The 24,027-nt window shown below is 44.4% G+C and overlaps 1 protein-coding gene across 1 annotated transcript; it reads right to left on the bottom strand.

The window, feature by feature from the left end:
- Positions 1–2,405: 2,405 nt before the first annotated feature.
- Positions 2,406–20,454, bottom strand: fads6 (fatty acid desaturase 6). Its single transcript, XM_079577249.1, has 6 exons — positions 20,187–20,454; positions 13,218–13,384; positions 11,203–11,383; positions 6,306–6,490; positions 3,926–4,105; positions 2,406–2,664 (listed from the first exon to the last, which is right to left on the bottom strand). The coding sequence occupies exons 1-6, from the start codon at positions 20,419–20,421 to the stop codon at positions 2,515–2,517; spliced, it is 1,098 nt and encodes a 365-aa protein (XP_079433375.1). The 5' UTR covers positions 20,422–20,454; the 3' UTR covers positions 2,406–2,514.
- Between the last annotated feature and the right edge of the window lie 3,573 nt (positions 20,455–24,027).

Raw genomic sequence — 24,027 nt, 5'->3', positions numbered from 1 at the left:
TGCAGCCAATGATCCGGTCTCATCTTTCATACTGTCTCACTGTGTGGGGCCAAGCTCACCAGTCCACTATGAAAGGTGTGATCTCTCTGTACAAACGAGCTTTAAAAGTGCTTGACAAAAAGCCCCTGATGTGGCACTATTGCAGAATTCAAGAGAAGCCTAATCTGTTAAGTTCTGAACATTTTAACAAGTTCTCTTTTGTTAAATTTGTTTTTAAATGTGTCAAAAACCTCGCCCCCGATATCTCTGCAGGAATGATTGAAACATGTGCAGCTCACGGGATCGTCACCAGGGGGCGCTGTGGAGACTCAGACCTGCTCTTGGACAGACGGCGCTCGCGGAACAAGGGCCACAGATCTGGAACTCTTTACACTGATCTGAAAACTTTAACAGACCTGAGCCAGTTTTGAATCTGAATGACTTTAACTCATAAGAACCTTTTATTGATGTAAAAGTCTGATCAGTTGAACTTGTGATTTTTGCCACTGAAAATCACAGCTCAGAAGGTCCCTCCCTAAGGCCTGAGTGAAGGTCCCTCCCTGAGGCCTGAGTGGTCCCTCACTGAGGCCTGAGTGAAGGTCCCTCGCTGAAGCCTGAGTGAAGGTCCCTCCCTGAGGCCTGAGTGGAAGGGTGTAGGGGGAGGGAGGAGGGAATGGTCTGCACTCTGAGAACTGAGCCCTGTCTCTTTGTCCTCTCGTGTTAGTGCCCTCTGCTGGACACGTGTGGACTTCTTTCATTTCTTTATCTAAGCTGCCCCCCAGTGGCTGGACTGAGCATAACTCCACGCAGGACTGGGCTGGAGACTGGCTCTGTTTATGCACAAACTCAGGAACATGGGCTCTACAAGTCAGGGGCCGAACTGAATCATCATGCGGGCCGGATTTGGCCCACGGGCCGCCTGTTGGAGACCCCTCAACTACATTTGAAAGATCTGATTCCTGACACATTTACTGAGCTTTGAACCAAAAAAACAAGGAGATATTTTCACAACTCGTTTATTCAAAAACTAGACCAGATCCATCGTGGTGGTAGTAGTAGTAGTAGTAGTAGTAGTAGTAGTAGTAGTAGTAGTAGTAGTAGTAGTAGTAGTAGTAGTAGTAGTAGTAGTGGTAGTAGTAGTAGTAGTAGTAGTAGTAGTAGTAGTAGTAGTAGTAGTAGTAGTAGTGGTGGTAGTGTTATTGGAAGTGCTTTGAGGAAGCAGTAGTTCCTGTTCAACGTCGCCCTCTGGTGGCAGAGTTGGGTCATCACACTCAGGCAGTAAAATGAACTTTCACCACATTTATATCCATCATTCGAGTGATTAAAGCGACACATTGTGATATTTGAAGCACAGTAGAGTCGATGGAACACTTGAGCAAAGACGAGCAGAAAACAACGACATCTGTTTGTTTGTATATTCTGGAGCACATTTTCTCCAGTTCAGCTTTACCCAAATCTAAAAGCTTCTGGACTGGAGTTTACAACCTATAGGTCAGACTAGCGCCTCATTTGAAAGCTAAGACCCACAAAACTGATGCGTGGTCGTCACTTTTCTCTCTCTCGTTTTTTTCAAGAAGCTTTTAGATTTGGGTAAAGCTGAAGTGGAGGAAATGTGCTCGGTTAAAGTGGGGGTTAATAAGTTAAAGGCACTGGAGTGAAACTAACTGAATTACGCGTACCTTCTAATGGTGCTAAATAAGTCTAGAAATACAATTGTTGCTAATTGCCTTGTTAGCCCTTGTTTAACCTCTTACCCCCCGCCTGAACCAAACGCATTCTGTCCTCTTTGGCTATAGGCCTGTGTAACGTCTCATTTGAAAGCTAAGACCCACAAAACTGATCTTTTCCTCGCATTGCTGTGTTGTCACCTTTTGTATGTTTTTTTTCTTTCTTTTTTTCATTTTTGTGACATTTTGTTGAATTTTTGTCATTTTTTTGTCGAATTTTTGTCACTTTTTTGTTGAATTTTTGTCACTTTTTTGTTGAATTTTTGTCACTTTTTTGTTGAGTTTTTGTTGAATTTTTGTAGAATTTTTTTCACTTTTTTGTTGAATTTTTTTTCACATTTTTGTTGATTTTTTGTCATTTTTTGTTGAATTTTTGTCAAATTTTGTCCCATTTTTGTCAAATTTTTGTTGATTTTTTGTCACATTTTTGTTGTGTTTACATCCTTGTTTTCTTCTTATTTTTTGTGGCTGTTTTGGTGCTTTTTTCCCCCGAGAATCGTTCTGATTAAGGTAAAGCCAAACTGGAGAAAATGGGATCCGTTCAGGTGGGAGCTCAGAGGTTAATCTTAATTATGTTTTCATTTTAGCAACAAAACAAACACGACATTAGAAGGATTTATTACAGTCACTGATGAAACTGTCTAAACACGGGAGGAAAACACGGGACAAAAACACGGGAGAGAAACACGCGTGAAAGAAAACGTCACAGCTTCAGCCTCGATCGTCCGGTCCGTCGTTCCTCTGGCTCCATCGCTTCCCGGACGGTCCTGCTCTCTGATTGGTCGGCCGGTTTTGAATCCCCGGCCTCTCATTGGATGCCCACGAGCTCGGTGATGGGCGGGGCCAGCACCATGAGCTCCCGGTATTGGTGGAAGAACAGTCGCAGGCGGGACAAGTACGAGTCCTGTTGATACGGCAACGACTTCTGCTTCAGGAACCCCCGAACCACCGGCTGCACCTGAAACAGAACCCGGCTTTACCCCAATCTGAAAGAACAACAACTGTGCTACACATGGATACCAAACATGTCAGAGATACAGAGCCTCTGGAAAGTATTCATACACCTTGAACTTTTGCACATTTTGTCATGTTTACAACCCTAAACATAAAGATTTTATTTTGATTTTTTTACTGAACGTTCACACACAAGTAACAGACGACTGTGAAGTGAAAGCAAAATGATTCATGATTCTGTTATTTTTCAAAAAATAGAAAGGTGGGGCTTGCATAAGTATCATACAGCATGAATGAATACTTTGTGGAACCCCCTTTTGTCTTTTGGGGTTTGACTCTACAAGGTTTGCACATGTAGAGACTGACATTTTAGCCCATTCCTCTTTACAAAACAACTCCAGCTCTGTCAGATTTGAAGGAGAGCGTTTGTGAACAGCAGTTTTCAGATTATTCCACAGATTTTCAGTAGGATTTAGGTCAGGACTTTGACTGGGCCATTCTAACACATTAATATGTTTTTATTGAACCATTCCATTGTAGATTTATCTTTGTGTTTAGGGTCATTGTCCTGCTGAAGGTGAATCTCCGCCCCAGCCTCAGTTCTCTTGTGACTCCAGCAGGTTTTCCTCCAAAATGTCTCTGTATTTGGCTCCATCCATCTCCCCAACTATTCTTACAATCTCCCCAGTCCCCGCTGAGGAAAAGCAGCCCCACAGCATGATGCTCCCCCCCCGTATATCTGACACTGGGGATGGTGCACTCAGGACCATGAGCAGTGTCAGGTTTGCTCCATAACGTTTGTCTCATCTGACCAAAGCTCCTTCTTCCACATGGAGCTGTGTCCTCCATATGACTTCTACAAACTTCAAACAGGATTTCTTATGTTCTCCTTTCTTCTTCCACTCGTCCATGAAGGCCAGATTTGTGTAGATACGACTTATAGTTGTCCCATGTACAGATTCCCCCAGCTCAGCGGCAGGACTTCAGCTCCTCCAGAGTTATCATGGGGCACTTGGTTGTATTTCTTACCAGTGTCCTCCATGTTGGGTCTGTTAGTTTAGGTGGACGGCCACGTCTTGGTCAGTTTGCAGTGGTGCTTTACTCTTTCCATTTCTGAATGATGGATTGAACAGTTGCTCCGGGAGATAAAATAAAATAAATACAATAAAATCCTTATGTTTAGGGCTGTAAACATGACACAATGTGCAAAAGTCCGAGGTGTATGAATACTTCCGAGAGGCGCTGTAGATGGTTCAGAGTCTGACCTTCAGGCACATGTTGTCGGACAGCGAGGGGAACAGGTGGTGCTCGATGTGGCAGCTGATCAGCGAGTGCCCGAAGGTCCAGTCCAGGAGCGGGTTACGGGGCAGGTTCAGGACGCCGTGGGTCATCTGGAGGATCCTCTTCGGCCTCTGCTCCGGGGAGAACATGGACAGACCGATGTGCTGAAGGACAGAGGGAGGGACTTTGGTATGGATGTAGGGCAGAGATGATGACGAGGATGTAGGACAGAGAGAGTTACCTGGAAGATGTTGACATGGATGGAGGGCAGAGAGAGTTACCTGGAAGATGTTGACGTGGATGTAGGGCAGAGAGAGTTACCTGGAAGATGTTGACGTGGATGTAGTGCAGAGGGAGTTACCTGGAAGATGTTGACGTGGATGTAGGACAGAGAGAGTTACCTGGAAGATGTTGATGTGGATGTAGGGCAGGGAGAGTTACCTGGAAGATGTTGACGTGGATGTAGGGCAGGGAGAGAGTTACCTGGAAGATGTTGACGTGGATGTAGGGCAGAGAGAGTTACTTGGAAGATGTTGACGTGGATGTAGGGCAGAGAGAGAGTTACCTGGAAGATGTTGACGTGGATGTAGGGCAGAGAGAGTTACCTGGAAGATGTTGACGTGGATGTAGTGCAGGGAGAGTTACCTGGAAGATGTTGACGTGGATGTAGGGCAGAGAGAGTTACCTGGAAGATGTTGACGTGGATGTAGGGCAGAGAGAGTTACTTGGAAGATGTTGACGTGGATGTAGGGCAGAGAGAGAGTTACCTGGAAGATGTTGACGTGGATGTAGGGCAGAGAGATCTTTACCTGGAAGATGTTGACGTGGATGTAGTGCAGAGAGAGAGTTACCTGGAAGATGTTGACGTGGATGTAGGGCAGAGAGAGTTACCTGGAAGATGTTGATGTGGATGTAGGGCAGAGAGAGAGATACCTGGAAGATGTTGACGTGGATGTAGGGCAGAGAGAGTTACCTGGAAGATGTTGACGTCGATGTGGGCAGAGAGAGAGTTACCTTGAAGATGTTGACGTGGATGTAGGACAGAGAGAGTTACCTGGAAGATGTTGACGTGGATGTAGTGCAGGGAGAGAGTTACCTGGAAGATGTTGACGTGGATGTAGGGCAGGGAGAGAGTTACCTGGAAGATGTTGACGTGAATGTAGGGCAGAGAGAGAGTTACCTGGAAGATGTTGACGTGGATGTAGGGCAGGGAGAGTTACCTGGAAGATGTTGACGTGGATGTAGGGCAGGGAGAGAGTTACCTGGAAGGTGTTGACGTGGATGTAGGGCAGGGAGAGAGTTACCTGGAAGATGTTGACGTGGATGTAGGACAGAGAGAGAGTTACCTGGAAGATGTTGACGTGGATGAGAGTTACCTGGAAGATGTTGACATGGATGTAGGGCAGAGGGAGTTACCTGGAAGATGTTGACGTGGATGTAGGGCAGAGAGAGAGTTACCTGGAAGATGTTGACGTGGATGTAGGGCAGGGAGAGTTACCTGGAAGATGTTGACGTGGATGTAGGGCAGGGAGAGAGTTACCTGGAAGATGTTGACGTGGATGTAGGGCAGAGAGAGAGTTACCTGGAAGATGTTGACGTGGATGTAGGGCAGAGAGAGAGTTACCTGGAAGATGTTGACGTGGATGGAGGGCAGAGAGAGTTACCTGGAAGATGTTGACGTGGATGTAGGGCAGAGGGAGTTACCTGGAAGATGTTGACGTGGATGTAGGGCAGGGAGAGTTACCTGGAAGATGTTGACGTGGATGTAGGGCAGGGAGAGAGTTACCTGGAAGGTGTTGACGTGGATGTAGGGCAGGGAGAGAGTTACCTGGAAGATGTTGACGTGGATGTAGGACAGAGAGAGAGTTACCTGGAAGATGTTGACGTGGATGTAGGGCAGAGAGAGTTACCTGGAAGATGTTGACGTGGATGTAGGGCAGAGAGAGTTACCTGGAAGATGTTGACGTGGATGTAGGGCAGAGAGAGTTACCTGGAAGATGTTGACGTGGATGTAGGGCAGGGAGAGAGTTACCTGGAAGATGTTGACGTGGATGTAGGGCAGGGAGAGAGTTACCTGGAAGATGTTGACGTGGATGTAGGGCAGGGAGAGAGTTACCTGGAAGATGTTGACGTGGATGTAGGGCAGAGGGAGAGTTACCTGGAAGATGTTGACGTGGATGTAGGGCAGGGAGAGTTACCTGGAAGATGTTGACGTGGATGTAGGGCAGGGAGAGAGTTACCTGGAAGATGTTGACATGGATGTAGGGCAGAGAGAGAGTTACCTGGAAGATGTTGACGTGGATGTAGGGCAGAGGGAGTTACCTGGAAGATGTTGACGTGGATGTAGTGCAGGGAGAGAGTTACCTGGAAGATGTTGACGTGGATGTAGGGCAGGGAGAAGATGCTCCTGGTGAGGAACATGCAGCAGAGCCCGGACAGAAAGCTGAACCCACAGAAGTGCAGGAGGATCCACAGGTGAGAGCAGAGCCCGAGGGAGATCAGGAGGACGGTCCTCAGACACGAGAGGAACGGACGCCCACGGAGATGACCTACACAAAACCAGAGAGTTACTACGACTAATACGACTGTACGGAGCAGGTAAAGCAGCTAACGTGATGACAGAGCTAATGTGATGACAGAGCTAATGTGATGACAGAGCTAATGTGATGACAGAGCTAATGTGATGACAGAGCTAATGTGATGACAGAGCTAACATGATGACAGAGCTAATGTGATGACAGAGCTAACATGATGACAGAGCTAACGTGATGACAGAGCTAATGTGATGACAGTGCTAACATGATGACAGAGCTAACATGATGACAGAGCTAACGTGATGACAGAGCTAACATGATGACAGAGCTAATGTGATGACAGAGCTAACGTGATGACAGCGCTAACATGATGACAGAGCTAACGTGATGACAGCGCTAACATGACGACAGAGCTAACGTGATGACAGCGCTAACATGACGACAGAGCTAACGTGATGACAGAGCTAACATGATGACAGCGCTAACGTGATGACAGAGCTAATGTGATGACAGAGCTAACATGATGACAGAGCTAACGTGACGACAGAGCTAACATGATGACAGAGCTAACATGATGACAGAGCTAACGTGATGACAGAGCTAACATGATGACAGTGCTAACATGATGACAGCGCTAATGTGATGACAGAGCTAATGTGATGACAGTGCTAACGTGATGACAGAGCTAACATGACAGAGCTAATGTGACGACAGTGCTAATGTGATGACAGAGCTAACATGATGACAGAGCTAACGTGATGACAGAGCTAACGTGATGACAGAGCTAATGTGATGACAGAGCTAACATGATGACAGAGCTAACGTGATGACAGAGCTAACATGATGACAGAGCTAATGTGATGACAGAGCTAACGTGATGACAGAGCTAACGTGACGACAGTGCTAACGTGATGACAGAGCTAACGTGATGACAGAGCTAACGTGATGACAGAGCTAACGTGATGACAGAGCTAACGTGATGACAGAGCTAGCGTGATGACAGAGCTAACGTGATGGCAGCGCTAATGTGATGACAGAGCTAACGTGATGACAGAGCTAATGTGATGACAGAGCTAACGTGATGACAGAGCTAACGTGATGACAGAGCTAATGTGATGACAGAGCTAATATGATGACAGAGCTAACGTGATGACAGAGCTAACATGATGACAGAGCTAACGTAATGACAGAGCTAACGGGATGACAGAGCTAACGTGATGACAGAGCTAATATGATGACAGAGCTAATGTGATGACAGAGCTAACATGATGACAGAGCTAACGTAATGACAGAGCTAATGTGATGACAGAGCTAACGTGATGACAGTGCTAATGTGATGACAGAGCTAACGTGATGACAGAGCTAATGTGATGACAGAGCTAACGTGATGACAGAGCTAACGTGATGACAGAGCTAACATGATGACAGAGCTAACATAATGACAGAGCTAATGTGATGACAGAGCTAACATGATGACAGAGCTAACATGATGACAGAGCTAACGTAATGACAGAGCTAATGTGATGACAGAGCTAACGTGATGACAGAGCTAACATGATGACAGAGCTAACGTAATGACAGAGCTAATGTGATGACAGTGCTAATGTGATGACAGAGCTAACATGATGACAGAGCTAACGTAATGACAGAGCTAATGTGATGACAGAGCTAACATGATGACAGAGCTAACGTAATGACAGAGCTAATGTGATGACAGAGCTAACGTGATGACAGTGCTAATGTGATGACAGAGCTAACGTGATGACAGAGCTAACATGATGACAGAGCTAATGTGATGACAGAGCTAACATGATGACAGAGCTAACATAATGACAGAGCTAACATGATGACAGAGCTAACATAATGATAGAGCTAATGTGATGACAGAGCTAACGTGATGACAGAGCTAACATGATGACAGAGCTAATGTGATGACAGCGCTAACGTGATGACAGAGCTAACGTGATGACAGAGCTAACATGATGACAGAGCTAACATGATGACAGAGCTAATGTGATGACAGAGCTAACGTGATGACAGCGCTAACATGATGACAGAGCTAACGTGATGACAGCGCTAACATGACGACAGAGCTAACGTGATGACAGAGCTAATGTGATGACAGAGCTAATGTGATGACAGCGCTAACATGACGACTGTGCTAACATGACGACAGAGCTAACATGATGACAGAGCTAACATGATGACAGAGCTAATGTGATGACAGAGCTAAAGTGATGACAGAGCTAACGTGATGACAGAGCTAACGTTATGACAGAGCTAACGTGATGGCAGAGCTAACGTGATGACAGAGCTAACGTGATGACAGAGCTAATGTGATGACAGAGCTAACGTGATGACAGAGCTAACGTGATGACAGAGCTAACATGACGACTGTGCTAACATGACGACAGAGCTAACGTGATGACAGAGCTAACGTGACGACAGTGCTAACGTGACGACAGAGCTAACATAATGACAGAGCTAATGTGATGACAGAGCTAACGTGATGACAGAGCTAACGTGATGACAGAGCTAACATGATGACAGGGCTAATGTGATGACAGAGCTAACGTGATGACAGAGCTAACATGATGACAGGGCTAACGTGATGACAGAGCTAACATGATGACAGAGCTAACATGATGACAGAGCTAACGTGATGACAGAGCTAATGTGATGACACAGCTAATGTGATGACAGAGCTAATGTGATGACAGAGCTAACATGATGACAGAGCTAATGTGATGACAGAGCTAACGTGATGACAGAGCTAACGTGATGACAGAGCTAATGTGATGACACAGCTAACGTGATGACAGAGCTAACATGATGACAGAGCTAATGTGATGACAGAGCTAACGTGATGACAGAGCTAATGTGATGACAGAGCTAATGTGATGACAGAGCTAACGTGATGACAGAGCTAACGTGATCACAGAGCTAACGTGATGACAGAGCTAACATGATGACAGAGCTAACGTGATGACAGAGCTAACGTGATGACAGAGCTAACGTGATCACAGAGCTAACGTGATGACAGAGCTAATATGATGACAGAGCTAACGTGATGACAGAGCTAACGTGATCACAGAGCTAACGTGATGACAGAGCTAATATGATGACAGAGCTAACGTGATGACAGAGCTAATGTGATGACAGAGCTAACGTGATGACAGAGCTAACGTGATGACAGAGCTAACGTGATGACAGAGCTAACGTGATCACAGAGCTAACGTGATGACAGAGCTAATGTGATGACAGAGCTAACGTGATGACAGAGCTAACGTGATCACAGAGCTAACGTGATGACAGAGCTAATATGATGACAGAGCTAATGTGATGACACAGCTAACGTGATGACAGAGCTAACATTATGACAGAGCTAATGTGATGACAGAGCTAATGTGATGACAGAGCTAATGTGATGACAGAGCTAACGTGATGACAGAGCTAACATGATGACAGAGCTAACATGATGACAGAGCTAATGTGATGACAGAGCTAACGTGATGACAGAGCTAATGTGATGACAGAGCTAACGTGATGACAGAGCTAACATGATGACAGAGCTAACATGATGACAGAGCTAACGTGATGACAGTGCTAACGTGATGACAGAGCTAACGTGATGACAGAGCTAATGTGATGACAGAGCTAACATGATGACAGAGCTAATGTGATGACAGAGCTAACATGATGACAGAGCTAACATGATGACAGAGCTAACATAATGACAGCGCTAACATGATGACAGAGCTAACATGATGACAGAGCTAACGTGATGACAGAGCTAACATGATGACAGAGCTAACGTGATGACAGAGCTAACGTGATGACAGAGCTAACGTGACGACAGAGCTAACGTGACCACAGAGCTAACGTGATGACAGAGCTAACATGATGACAGAGCTAACGTGACGACAGAGCTAACGTGACGACAGAGCTAACGTGACCACAGAGCTAACGTGATGACAGAGCTAACGTGATGACAGAGCTAACATGATGACAGAGCTAACGTGATGACAGAGCTAACGTGATGACAGAGCTAACGTGACAGAGCTAACGTGATGACAGAGCTAATGTGATGACAGAGCTAACGTGATGACAGAGCTAACGTGATGACAGAGCTAACATGACGACAGAGCTAACGTGACGACAGAGCTAACGTGACGACAGAGCTAACGTGACGACAGAGCTAACATGACAGAGCTAACGTGATGACAGAGCTAACGTGACAGAGCTAACATTATGACAGAGCTAACGTGACGACAGAGCTAATGTGATGACAGAGCTAACGTGACCACAGAGCTAACGTGATGACAGAGCTAACGTGATGACAGAGCTAACGTGATGACAGAGCTAACATGATGACAGAGCTAACGTGACGACAGAGCTAACGTGACGACAGAGCTAACATGACGACAGAGCTAGCATGACAGAGCTAACATGACAGAGCTAACGTGATGACAGTGCTAACGTGATGACAGTGCTAACGTGATGACAGAGCTAACATGACGACAGAGCTAACGTGATGACAGAGCTAACATGACAGAGCTAACATGACAGAGCTAACATGACAGAGCTAATATGATGACAGAGCTAACATGATGACAGTGCTAACGTGACGACAGAGCTAACATGACGACAGAGCTAACATGACGACAGCGCTAACATGACGACGGAGCTAATGTGACGACAGAGCTAACGTGACAGAGCTAGCGTACCGAGGGCGACCAGCGGCGTGATGACGGGCACGGCCAGCGGGGCGATGAACAGATAAACTCCGCGGCTCAGACTCGGGACCTTCCAGAGGGAGGAGTCTCCCAGACCGATGACGTTGGTGTGAGCGTGATGGAACTTCACGTGACCCTGGACCGCGGCGTCGGCGCTGAACGCCCCACACACCTGCGGAAACAAGAGCAGGATGCCCTTCCATCAGACACAAGAGCAGATGCCCTTCCATCAGACACAAGAGCAGATGCCCTTCCATCAGACACCAGAGCAGATGCCCTTCCATCAGACACAAGAGCAGATGCCCTTCCATCAGACACAAGAGCAGGATGCCCTTCCATCAGATACAAGAGCAGGATGCCCTTCCATCAGACACAAGAGCAGGATGCCCTTCCATCACACACAAGAGCAGGATGCCCTTCCATCAGACACAAGAGCAGGATGCCCTTCCATCAGATACAAGAGTCCAGCCGCAGATCATTCAGAGGTTTTGAGAGAGAGATTTCTATATTTCTATATAGAATTAATGCTAGGGAGGCACCGATACCACTTTTTCTAAAACCGATACGAGTACTTGGATTTAAGTACTCGCCGATACCGAATACCGATACGAGTACAAGGCATTTTCTTCAACGTTCTTACTTTTTCCACAGCAGATTGGTTTGTAATTAGTAAATTTACTCATGTACATTTCCTTAAGTAAAGTCGGCGACACATTTCAGAGCAGTTTTATTAGAATTGTGCTGATGCTATTTATTTATTTATTTTTATGTCTCTGTCCATCATAGACAGAAAAGCCCATGTCCTAAAGCTCCCGATGCCTGAGCTTTATTCATTTATGTGTTTTTATTTAACAATAGTATTGAGATGTTTCTTAAATGGTCTCTTTTCGTCTTTACTTCGGCTCCTGTAGATTTTCTCGTGTGTTTGTAGTAACTTAGCGAGAAGCTATAGTGTTTTCATGGTTCTGCTGCAGCTCATTTTTCCTCAATATAAACATGCTGTATGTCTTTAATCTGGATTTTCTGAGGACTTTTTAGTCGCTGGGTTAGTTTTTCAGATGAATAAACCCCTGGGCTTAAAACGGCGTCAGAATGGCTAAAACTGTTAGCCGCGAGTTAGCAACGTTAGCCTGTATGTTGTAAACACTGCAGACGTTTAGCTCTGGTTAAATCCAGCTCTGGTTTAGAGAGCGCAGTCTGTAATAAAGTCAGCTCTATGTGGATTATTGTACGGTTTCTGGTATCAGGACCTCATGAACGAGTACGAGTATGAGTACAAGCATGTGGTATCGGCCCGATACCCGATATTGGGATCGGTATCGGTGCATCCCTAATTAATCCACTGCATGAGTTTGTTGCAAATGTCCAAAATATGTGTCTGTGTCTCAGCATTTCCAAACCAAACTCTTCCAAACGTCTTAAACATTTCAGAGAGAGTTTGGTCTGTTTTTGACTCTGACGGAGCAAAGACTCAGACGTTCAGGAGGAATCCAGATGAAACCAGATGAAAGCAGATGTTTCCAGATGAAAGCAGATGTTTCCAGATGAAAGCAGATGTTTCCAGATGAAAGCAGATGTTTCCAGATGCAGACAGAGAGAATGAGTTTGACCTGAGCGGCTCAGCACGGAGTCATCATTAATATAAATAATAAATAATAAAGGTCCCAAAACTGACCCTTGTGGTGCTCCATACTCCACGGAATTCCTTTTAGATTTATGTTTTTTTATACTGGGCTTTACCCAAATCTAAAAGCTTCTCGACTGGAGATCAACAATGTAGCGCCTCATTTGAAAGCTAAGACCTACAAAAGTGATGGAAACTTTTCGTCACGTCGCCACATTTTTGTCATATTTTTTCTATCATTTTTTGTCGTGTTTTTCTCATGTTTTTGTCGACTTTTCATCCTCTTTTTCTCGCTGTTTGATGCTTTTCTTTTTAGCTTTTAGATTTGGGTAAAGCTCGGGAAAGCAGATGTTTCCAGATGAGACAGAGAGAGGAGCCTGACCTCGATGAAGAACACGGCCCACAGGCGGTTGAGCAGCGGGGAGCGGCTCAGCACGGAGTGACTGGACAGGTGAGTTCCCTTCATGGTGATGACGCTGTGACACGCCCCCAACAACAGCGCCCCCATGAGGAGGAGCAGAGGAGCGGGCGAGCGCAGCAGCACGAAGCCTGGACACACAGACAGGAGTTACTCAACATTTAAAAACATCAGGCTGGCACTGTGGCCTTTTTACTCCACAGCAGCACTTTAACTTCAATCAAGAAACGCCCTTTAACCACAAAATGGCAGAAAAACACTTTACAAGATTGTCTATTTTTTCTCCATTTTTTTCACGTTTTTCCCCCCAATTTTTTTTTTTTTTTCCCATTTTCCCAAATAAATTTCCCCAAATGTTTCAAGATTTTCTTCTTTTTTTTCAACTTGTCTTTCTTTCTTTTTATGTTGATGAACAACAGCATCAAAACTGTAATATAGAGATTTTATGTTTCTTCTCGGTTCCTGTTTGACTTCTCCCACGCCAGACTGGTTTAACCCCTTAACTCCCGCCTGAACCGAGCACATTTTCTCCAGTTTGGCTTTACCCCAATCCAAAAGCTTCTGGAAACAAGCTGAGACGAAAACAATGATGGAAGTGGGACAAAAAAGTGACGAAAAATGGATGAAAAATTGATGAAAAAGTGGCAAAAATTTGACAAAAAAATGTGATAAAAATGTGATAAAAAAATGACAAAAAAAATGACAAAAAAATGACAAAAAAAATGACAAAAAATGACAAAAATGTGACAAAAAAATGACAAAAATGTGATAAAAATGTGACAAAAAATGACAAAAATGTGACAAAAAATGACAAAAATGTGACAAAAAAACGACAAAAAAATGACAAAAATGTGACAAAAAAAACGACAAAAAAACGACAAAAAATGACAAAAAATGACAAAAAAACAACAAAAAACGACAAAAAAACGACAAAAAAACGACAAAAAATGACAAAAAACGACAAAAAAACGACAAAAAATGACAAAAAAACAACAAAAAACGACAAAAAAAACGACAAAAAAACGACAAAAAATGACAAAAAATGACAAAAAAACAACAAAAAACGACAAAAAAACGACAAAAAAATGACAAAAATGTGACAAAAAAACGACAAAAAAACGACAAAAAACGACAAAAAAACAACAAAAAAATGACAAAAATGTGACAAAAAACGACAAAAAAACGACAAAAAACGACAAAAAAAACGACAAAAAAATGACAAAAATGTGACAAAAAAACGACAAAAAAACGACAAAAAACGACAAAAAATGACAAAAATGTGATAAAAATGTGACAAAAAAATGACAAAAATGTGACAAAAAATGACAAAAATGTGACAAAAATGTGACAAAAAAATGACAAAAAAACGACAAAAAACAACAAAAAACGACAAAAAAATGACAAAAATGTGACAAAAAAACGACAAAAAAACGACAAAAAACGACAAAAAACGACAAAAAAACGACAAAAAAATGACAAAAATGTGACAAAAAAACGACAAAAATGTGACAAAAAAATGACAAAAATGTGACAAAAAATGACAAAAATGTGACAAAAAAATGACAAAAATGTGACAAAAATGTGACAAAAAAATGACAAAAAACCGACAAAAAACGACAAAAAACGACAAAAAATGACAAAAATGTGATAAAAAAACAACAAAAAACGACAAAAAAACGACAAAAAAACGACAAAAAAATGACAAAAATGTGATAAAAATGTGACAAAAAATGACAAAAATGTGACAAAAAAACGACAAAAAAACGACAAAAAACGACAAAAAAAGACAAAAATGTGACAAAAATGTGACAAAAATTGACAAAAAATTGACAAAAAATTGACAAAAAAACGACTAAAATGTGAAAAAAAATGACAAAAAGTTACCAAAATGAGTTGAATCCCCAACAAAAAAAATATGGAAAAAAAAAATGTGATGTCGTGAGTAAAAAGCTCCTCTCGGTTCAGGCGGGAGTTCAGAGGTTAAAGTTTCCCAGTCCTAACATTCAGTCACTCAGATCAGCGTCTTCTTAGGATCCCAGTCTGGTGGAGATTTCAGACGCCTGTGCACTGTCCTGTCGGAGCTTCAGGCGGACGTTTCCTTCACTTTCCTTCCGTGTGTGAGTGATTGTTCTTGTACTTACGACATAGTGAGGACCAGTTTGAGTTTTTAACCAGCAGAGTGAGGACATTTTGTGTGGTCCTCACTTATATGAAGGACTGAGGGTCAAGATGTGGTTTCAGGTTAGGGTCTGGGTGATACATTATGTCTATGAGCGTCCTCACTAAGATAGAAGTACAAACATGTGTGTGTGCGTGTGTGTGCGTGTGTGTGAACAAAGGGGACCGAGTTCATGTGAAGAGCCGTGTTTATCTGACCCACTTTTCTCCAGCGGACTCAACTCTGAGGTGTTACAGCCTTTAGAGGAAACTGGAGAACATCCACTGTGAGGAGCCAGTGTGAGGATCCACTGTGAGGATCCACTGTGAGGATCCACTGTGAGGAGCCACTGTGAGGATCCACTGTGAGGATCCACTGTGAGGATCCACTGTGAGGATCCACTGTGAGGATCCACTGTGAGGAGCCACTGTGAGGATCCACTGTGAGGATTTTTGTGACTAAAAGTAAAGTGTAAACATCTCCAGGAGCAGCTCTGAGTTCACGAGGACAAACGTGAAGCTCATTAAACACGACTAATGATAAATATGACAAATATAACTGAGTTCAGTCGACTCAGGGAGAGACGTTTGCACAGGTTCCTCGTGTTCTTCAAGGCCAGGCTGGTTTAATCATGTTTGACCTGTTCACCCCGACATCAGCCGCCTCATTTGAAAGCTAAGACCTGCTAAACTCGTGTTTTTATAGTTTTTCCAGCTCGTTTTTCCGGCTCTTTTGCCGCTCTTAGATTTGGGTAAAGCGGTCAGCTCCTCTCAGCTGGCGTCTCCGGGACAGTGTTTATCAGGGCTTGGGACAAAGTAAAGAGTGGAGATGCTTCATGTCTTCAGGAGCCGTGACATCACTGTAATGTCCTCTGGTTTATAACAGGTCATAGGTCAGAGTTTATCTCCTGAAGGAACAGATGATGTAATGCTGAACACGGGTCATGTATGTAACGCTCACGTGTTCATGAAGCAGATGTAACATGTGGTAGCCGTGGTGACCGTGGTAACCGTCTTCATGCAGATCTCTCGTCTTGAGCTTGTTCCTTGTGTCGTTGTCGTCACTTTGCTTTTGTCGCTCCTCTGTTAGTTTTAGCGCCTCGTTTAACCTCTGACCTTCTGAACCCGCAGCTCAGCTTTACCCAAATCTAAAGCTTCTTGATTAAAGCATGACAAACGCTGTCAGAGAAGGTGACGACGACACCAGGAAAATGATCCGTTTAGATGTCGGTCTTAGCTTTCAAATGAGGCGTCACTCTGGCCTGTAGACCGTAAACCTGTAGATTTGGGTAAAGCTGAGCTGGAGAAAGGTCAGGGGGTCAGAGGTCAAACAGCTCCAGTGGAAAAACCCTGCTGGGAAAGTTGGGTTTAGACGTTTGACTCTCACAGTGGCTCCTCACGTGAACATGTTACATCTGCTTCATGCACACGTGAGCGTTACATACGTGACCCGTGTTCAGCATTACATCATGTGTTCCTTCAGGAGATAAACTCTGACCCCTGACCTGTTATAAACCAGAGGACATTACAGTGATGTCACGGCTCCTGAAGACACGAAGCATCTTTACTTTGTCCCAAGCCCTGATAAACACTCCACTGCAAAAAGTAAATATCAAGCATTGTCTTAAATGACTTGAATTGAGGAAATGTTTCTTGTTTTGAGCGGTTTTCACTCATTTAGACACTTTTCCTGATCGGACCGAGTTTCCTTTGCTTGTTTGAGGACATTTCAGACCAGTTCTAGGGTAAATCTCGCTTGAAATAAGAAAGTAAAATTGCCAATGAGATAAGACCCATTTTCTTTCCCCATTGGCAAAGAAAATGACCTGAAATAAGGACGAAATGTATCGAAACGAGTCAGAAACATCTCAGAACAAGTGAAATAATCCAGGACAAATGCCCAAGAACTTCTTAACCAGTCAGAACAACTAAAATGTGGATTATTGTGCTCAGATTGAGATGTTTATGCTGATCTAGTTAATGACTTTTTGCAGTGTGTCCTGGAGACGACACGTGTGCTTCTTCTGGAGAGGAGCTGACCGCTTCACCCAAATCTAAAAGTGGCAAAAGAGCCGGAAAAACGTGCTGGAAAAACTATAAAAACACGCTTCAAAAATGCGACAAAAGAGTGACCATGCGTTTAGTAGGTCTTAGCTTTCAAATGAGGCGGCTGATGTCGGGGTGAACAGGTCAAACATGATTAAACCAGCCTGGCCTTGAAGAACACGAGGAACCTGTGCAAACGTCTCTCCCTGAGTCGCCTGAACTCAGTTATATTTGTAATATTTATCATTAGTCGTGTTTAATGAGCTTCACGTTTGTCCTCATGAACTCAGAGCTGCTCCTGGAGATGTTTACACTTTACTTTCAGTCACAAAAATATCACTAAAGTTATGACAAAATACAAAAGAATTAAAGTTAGATTTGACCTCGTAAATAAAAGTGAAACACAAGCGTTACTGTCTGTGCTTTAGGGAGTGAGGACGACTCCACCTGAACTGCACCTCGTCTCCACCTCGACTCCATGGCTTTACCCCAATCCAAAAGCTTCTGGAAAAAAGCTGAGACGAAAACAATGATGGAAAATGGATGAAAAAATGACAAAAATGTGACAAAAATGTGACAAAAAAAAGACAAAAATTTGATAAAAATTTGATGAAAAGTTGATGAAAAAATGACAAAAAATGACCAAAAAATGACCAAAAAATGACAAAAAATGACAAAAAATGACAAAAAATGACAAAAAAAATGACAAAAAAATGACAAAAAATTACAAAAAATGACAAAAAATGACAAAAAATGACAAAAAAAACGACAAAAAAACGACAAAAAAATGACAAAAAAACGACAAAAAAATGACAAAAAAAATGACAAAAACAAAGACAAAAAATGACAAAAAAATGACAAAAAACGACACAAAAATGACAAAAAATGACAAAAAAATGACAAAAAAATGACAAAAAAATGACAAAAAAAAAGACAAAAACAAAGACAAAAAATGACAAAAAAATGACAAAAAAATGACAAAAAAATGACAAAAAAATGACAACAATTTGATAAAAATGTGACAAAAAAATAACGAAAATGTGACAACGGACTCTGACCAGCTTCGCCCAAATCAGCGTAATTGTGACACTTCCACAAATCCATATTTTGACCTCTGACCCCCCGCCTTAACATTAACCAGTGCATTTTCCCCAGTTCTGCTTTTTATTATTATTTTTTGATCGGCATCATCAGCAAAAAGAGCGGGAAAGGCGGTCGTAGAAACAGAAGCAAAATCATGAATATAAAATATCGTCCCTCGCCGCCCGCCCCGCCCCCTTTTGTCTCCCTCAATCTGCATTTACGGTATTGCTCCTGCCTTTATGTTTGTCTCTGATTTCCTAAATTGTCGACTCAAATGAGAGTCTTTAACTGGTCGAGGATCATTTAAATGTGGTTGAAAAAATCTCCCAGTGAAAACAGTATTTTTATCAAAAATAAATATAGTAAAAAACCTCAAAATCCACTGTTCCAAATTATTCTGCAACTCATCGTTTCAAGTTGCAGCATTAGGAGCTCATATTTACTGAAATCAAAAACTATTTCAATCAAAAACAGGTCAAGTTATATTTTAACAAAGGAGCTTCTTTGAGCAGCTTCACAAATTCTTAAATCCATTAAACTTGTGAGTTTTTGGACAGTTTCTGCTTGGATTTGTTTGCAGGATGTTAGAATAACCTCCCAGAGCTGCTGTTTGGATGAAAACTGCCTCCCACCCTCAGAGAAGTGTTTTTGTTGAGGCTCCAAAGGTTCTCAATAGGGCTGAGGTCAGGGGAGGAGGGGGTCCACATCATGAGCTTCTCTCCTTTTCTGCCCATAGCAGCCAGTGATGCAGAGGTTTTCTTTACTGCAGGACATGGTGCGTTTTCATGATGAAGAGGATCTTGTTCTTTTTGTACCATAGAAGAAAGTGGTCAGTCAGAAAGTAGTCATTTTCACACCTTCAGGGATCCTAAAGGGTGATTCTGACTCCGCCCCCTCCTTACTATTCTCACACGAAAACAGTGTTTCCGCTTTTTATGGGCTCTGTACAATTACAATGTTGATTTTTGCATTATACATGTATGTGCACGAGACGTGCACGACAAGTAGAGTGCATTAGTGAGTGTTTGAGAGGAGGCGCTCCGTGCACTTTGGGAGAGTCTATACGACTACAAGAGGCCCTGATGCGCCCGGGCCTAATAATAAATAATAAAGGTCCCAAAACTGAACCTTGTGGTGCACCATAATTCATGTTTTTTTATACTGGGCTTTACCCAAATCTAAAAGCTTCTCAACTGGAGATCAACAATGTAACGCCTCATTTGAAAGCTAAGACCTACACAAGTGATGGAAACTTTTCGTCGCGTCATGTTTTTGTTGTTTTTTTGTTGACTTTTCATCCTCTTTTTCTCGCTGTTTTGATGCTTTTCTTTAAAGCTTTTAGATTTGGGTAAAGCTGGGTTGAGGCGGGACCGGCGGCCCGTCTGTGCTCCTCCAGAACCGCCCCGTCCAGATCCATGTCCTGTGTCGAGCTTTAGGAGTTTTATTCTGAAGGAAACAGTAAATGTCCCACAGTGTGTCTTTAACTCTGAACACTGAAGCTTCTGTGATCAAACATTTGTAACAGTGAAGTTAGAGGAGAGGAGCCCCCCCCCCCCCCTGGAGAAGAGTTAGGAAGAGTTAGGAAGACTTAGGACTACCGTTACCCCTGTCACGTGGTCAGGCGCGTGCGTCCGGTCTGAGTCTCACCTAACGGCAGAGCCACGAAGGCCAGGCCGAGGATGGTGCAGTCTTTCCCGCGGAGCTCCCACCAGCTGCTGGCCTTCACCTCCTCCTGCACCAGCCTGCTGAGCTCCATCATCAGGCTCTCCTTCTGCGCGCTGTCCCCGCTCTCCTGCGCCCCTGTCCCGGGCTGCACGCGGCGCACGTCCCGCGGCTGCAGCCCGTCCCGCCGCCGCTGCCCCGGGGCAGTGTTCTCCTCCATGGGCCTGTGTGTCTGCGCTCGTCCCGGACACTTCCTCCTGTTTTAAACTCCTGCTGCTCGGGGCAAAGGCAACATTGCGTAAAGGCGTCCACGCGCAGCGCGTTCACGTCCCTCCGGGGTCCTCGCGCGGCGCGTTCACGTCCCTCCGGCCGGTCCTCGCGCTGCGCGTTCACGTCCCTCCGGCCGGTCCACGCGCTGCGCGTGCACGTCCCTCCGGGGTCCTCGCGCGGCGCGTGCACGTCCCTCCGGGGTCCTCGCGCGGCGCGTTCACGTCCCTCCGGGCTCGCGCTGCAGCTGCTCCGCGCGGACTGATCCAGTTTCCCATGAATTGTTAATGAGCTTCCCCGGTGTCGGTGTCCTCTCGGCGGCTCCCTCCCCTCTCCTCCCTCCCTCTCTGTCCGGGTCTGGAGGCCCCAGAGCGGGGGGAGGGCCGCGGGGGCCCGGGGGGGGGGGGGCTGGGGTTCTGGAGGGTTTTGGCCCTGATGATGAAAGTTTCTGTAAGCAGACTCCTCAGGCTCAGTGTGGAGAGATACCAGCTGCTTTACTGAGTCTCTGCACTTTCTCCAGGCAGTTACCGAATGTAGCCACGGTTCTATGAAGATGATCAAGGCCGTGGGAACCCAGGGTGCTGAGGGCGCTGCAGCTCCCCCTGGTAGATACTTTGTGAACTGCAGGCAATATCAACCCCTTAACTCCCGCCTGAACCGAGCACATTTTCTCCAGTTTGGCTTTACCCCAATCCAAAAGCTTCTGGGAAAAGGTGTGAAAATAGCAACAAAACTGAGACGAAAACAAGGATAAAAATGTGAGAAAAGTGACACAAAATTTACAAAAAAGTGAGAAAAATTTGATGAAAAATTGCGGGGGAAAAAAGGACGAAAAAGTGATAAGAATTTGACCAAAATTCATCCTTAAACGCTTTCAAAAAAAAAGTCAAATCTAATGTAATGAGCAGTTATGAGGCACTAACTCACATATAAACTCTCCTGTGTTCAGTATATTCTGTCTTTACAGTACATTATTGATGTGCGACTTGTGCGAATTCATTTTGTAACTAATTGATACAGAAACATAATCATTTTGTCCTCGTCTTGCAGACGGTCAAACTGCTGTATTCTCTAAGTTACTATTTAGCTGCAATAAGGTTTGGCTTTAGATCAGTTTCACTTCAGCCAAAGACTCTTTTCAGTCGTTGTTTCTGTGTTTTCATGTGTTGTAGTTAATCGTGTCTGTGTGAAGATACTGACTGAAATAAACTAAACTAAACTAAACAAAAAAACGTGAAAAAATGGACGAAAAAGTGACAAAAAAATTACAAAAATGGACAAAAATTTGCCAAAAAAGTGAGAAAAAATGGACGAAAAAGTGACAAAAAAGTAACAAGAATTTGACAAAAAATTTAGGAAAAAAAAGGACGAAAAAGTGACAAAAAAAGTCACGAAAAGTTGACAAAAATGAGACGACTGCCCGACAAAAAAAGTGATGAAAATAAATCTGACGTGAGGAAAAAGATCAGTTTAGTTTTGTAGATCTTTCAAATGAGGCGTTACACTGGCCTACAGGATTTGGGTAAAGCTGAACTGGAGAAAATGCTCTCGGTTCAGGCGGGAGTTAAGAGGTTAATCAATAGGATTTACGCACAGACAAAGTATTTTGGGGGTACATTTTGTCCCTCAGCGCCCCCTCACTAAAACATCTCCCCACGGCTCTGTCACTGATGCAGAATCTCTCTGAAATGGAGTTTGATGATTTAATATCGGGGCAGCTGGTGATGAACGATGATGGATATTAAACCGACACTGATAATTATGTAAATATATTTGCACTTTACTTTATCACAAGAAATCAATGCAACAGTTCTGCCCCAAATGTACAAACGACCAAAACATGTACAAGAGTAAACATACAGATCAAATAATGAGATTTTGCTTCACAGGGTTTTTGTTTTTGACGCCATCATTTATTTCCTTTTGTATCATTTAATCCTCTTCCCCGTCCACCCCACTGTGCGTGTATCTGGTGGGCGTGGTCACAGGTGGGCGTGGTCACAGGTGGGCGTGGTCACAGGTGGGCGTGGTCACAGGTGGGCGTGGTCACTCAGGAGGCGGTCTGATGGGGAGCAAAAGGTCAGCTCTTTCTTTAAAGTCAGTCCAGTTGTTTTGATTGACCCGTGTAACAATGATCAGTTTAGCATCTGAGTTTATCTTTAGATCACCCCTCCTTTAAAGAGGGGGTGTTCTGCTTTAAAGAGGGGGTGTTCTGCTTTAAAGAGGGGGTGTTCTGCTTTAAAGAGGGGGTGTTCTGCTTTAAAGAGGGGGTGTTCTGCTTTTGTCAGTCCCACAGCACCAGTCTATATCCCACTACAATGATGACAAACCTTCTGTTGGTCTGTAAATGCAGTAAATTAGAATAACTGCCTTGTATAAAATGTCTCTCTCAAAATGGCTGTAGTGAATGTCTTGAAATAGGCCTCTGTCTCTTTAAGAACCTCTGAGCCTTTAGACACGCCCCCTCCACACGCTGTCTGTGGCATCAGTGGGGAGGGGGTTCTGCTGAGGAGCAGTGGTTGGTTACTCGGCTGGTGACCAAAGCTCGGAGGCGTCTCCAGGAGGTGGGGGCGTTCCTAGGAGGACTCAGGCAAACCTATCCCTAAAATGGCCGCCATCAGAGTTTTTACAGATTACTCTGTAATCATCCATTACAGGGTAATCCAGACTAATCATAGTCATCCATCCATGATTTTCTTCCACTTTTCCATCTCTGGGTCGTGGGGGCGGCTGTTGGAGCTGCTCCAGCCCCTCTGGCGCCCCCTGCAGGTGGGGGGTCCACAGAAGGACGGCCTCATGGTTCTGACCCATGCTAATAACAGCCTTTATGACACACTGAGGACTGTGAGGGTTATTTCATCAACAATGAGCTGTCGGCGACTGTAGCAAGCTAAGCTAACAGGGCTAACCTAGCCTAGCCACAGATGAGGTCAGAGGTCATGCTTACTCAGAGCGCCGTGTCCTCCTGAGGTCAGAGGTCACTCTCAGAGCGCCGTGTCCTCCTGAGGTCAGAGGTCATTCTCAGAGCGCCGTGTCCTCCTGAGGTCAGAGGTCATTCTCAGAGCGCCGTGTCCTCCTGAGGTCAGAGGTCATTCTCAGAGCGCCGTGTCCTCATGAGGTCAGAGGTCATTCTCAGAGCGTCGTGTCCTCCTGAGGTCAGAGGTCATTCTCAGAGCGCCGTGTCCTCCTGAGGTCAGAGGTCATTCTCAGAGCGCCGTGTCCTCCTGAGGTCAGAGGTCATTCTCAGAGCGCCGTGTCCTCCTGAGGTCAGAGGTCACTCTCAGAGCGCCGTGTCCTCCTGAGGTCAGAGGTCATTCTCAGAGCGCCGTGTCCTCCTGAGGTCAGAGGTCATTCTCAGAGCGTCGTGTCCTCCTGAGGTCAGAGGTCATTCTCAGAGCGCCGTGTCCTCCTGAGGTCAGAGGTCATTCTCAGAGCGCCGTGTCCTCCTGAGGTCAGAGGTCATTCTCAGAGCGCCGTGTCCTCATGAGGTCAGAGGTCATTCTCAGAGCGTCGTGTCCTCCTGAGGTCAGAGGTCATTCTCAGAGCGCCGTGTCCTCCT

The sequence above is a fragment of the Gobius niger genome (assembly GCF_951799975.1).
Source record: "Gobius niger genome assembly, chromosome: 19".
Lineage (NCBI taxonomy): Eukaryota > Metazoa > Chordata > Actinopteri > Gobiiformes > Gobiidae > Gobius > Gobius niger.
Note: the sequence above shows the minus strand (reverse complement) of the source record. Positions and strands in the feature narration are given on the sequence as shown.

Coding starts and splice junctions, on each gene's coding strand:
- fads6 (XM_079577249.1), bottom strand. CDS start 20,421: ATGGAGGAGAACACTGCCCCGGGGCAGCGGCGGCGGGACGGGCTGCAG. Junction 13,385..20,186: donor CTTCGTGGCTCTGCCGTTAG/GTGAGACTCAGA, acceptor CTGTGTGTCCAG/GCTTCGTGCTGCTGCGCTCG. Junction 4,106..6,305: donor TCCACGTCAACATCTTCCAG/GTAACTCTCTCC, acceptor TCTGTCCTTCAG/CACATCGGTCTGTCCATGTT.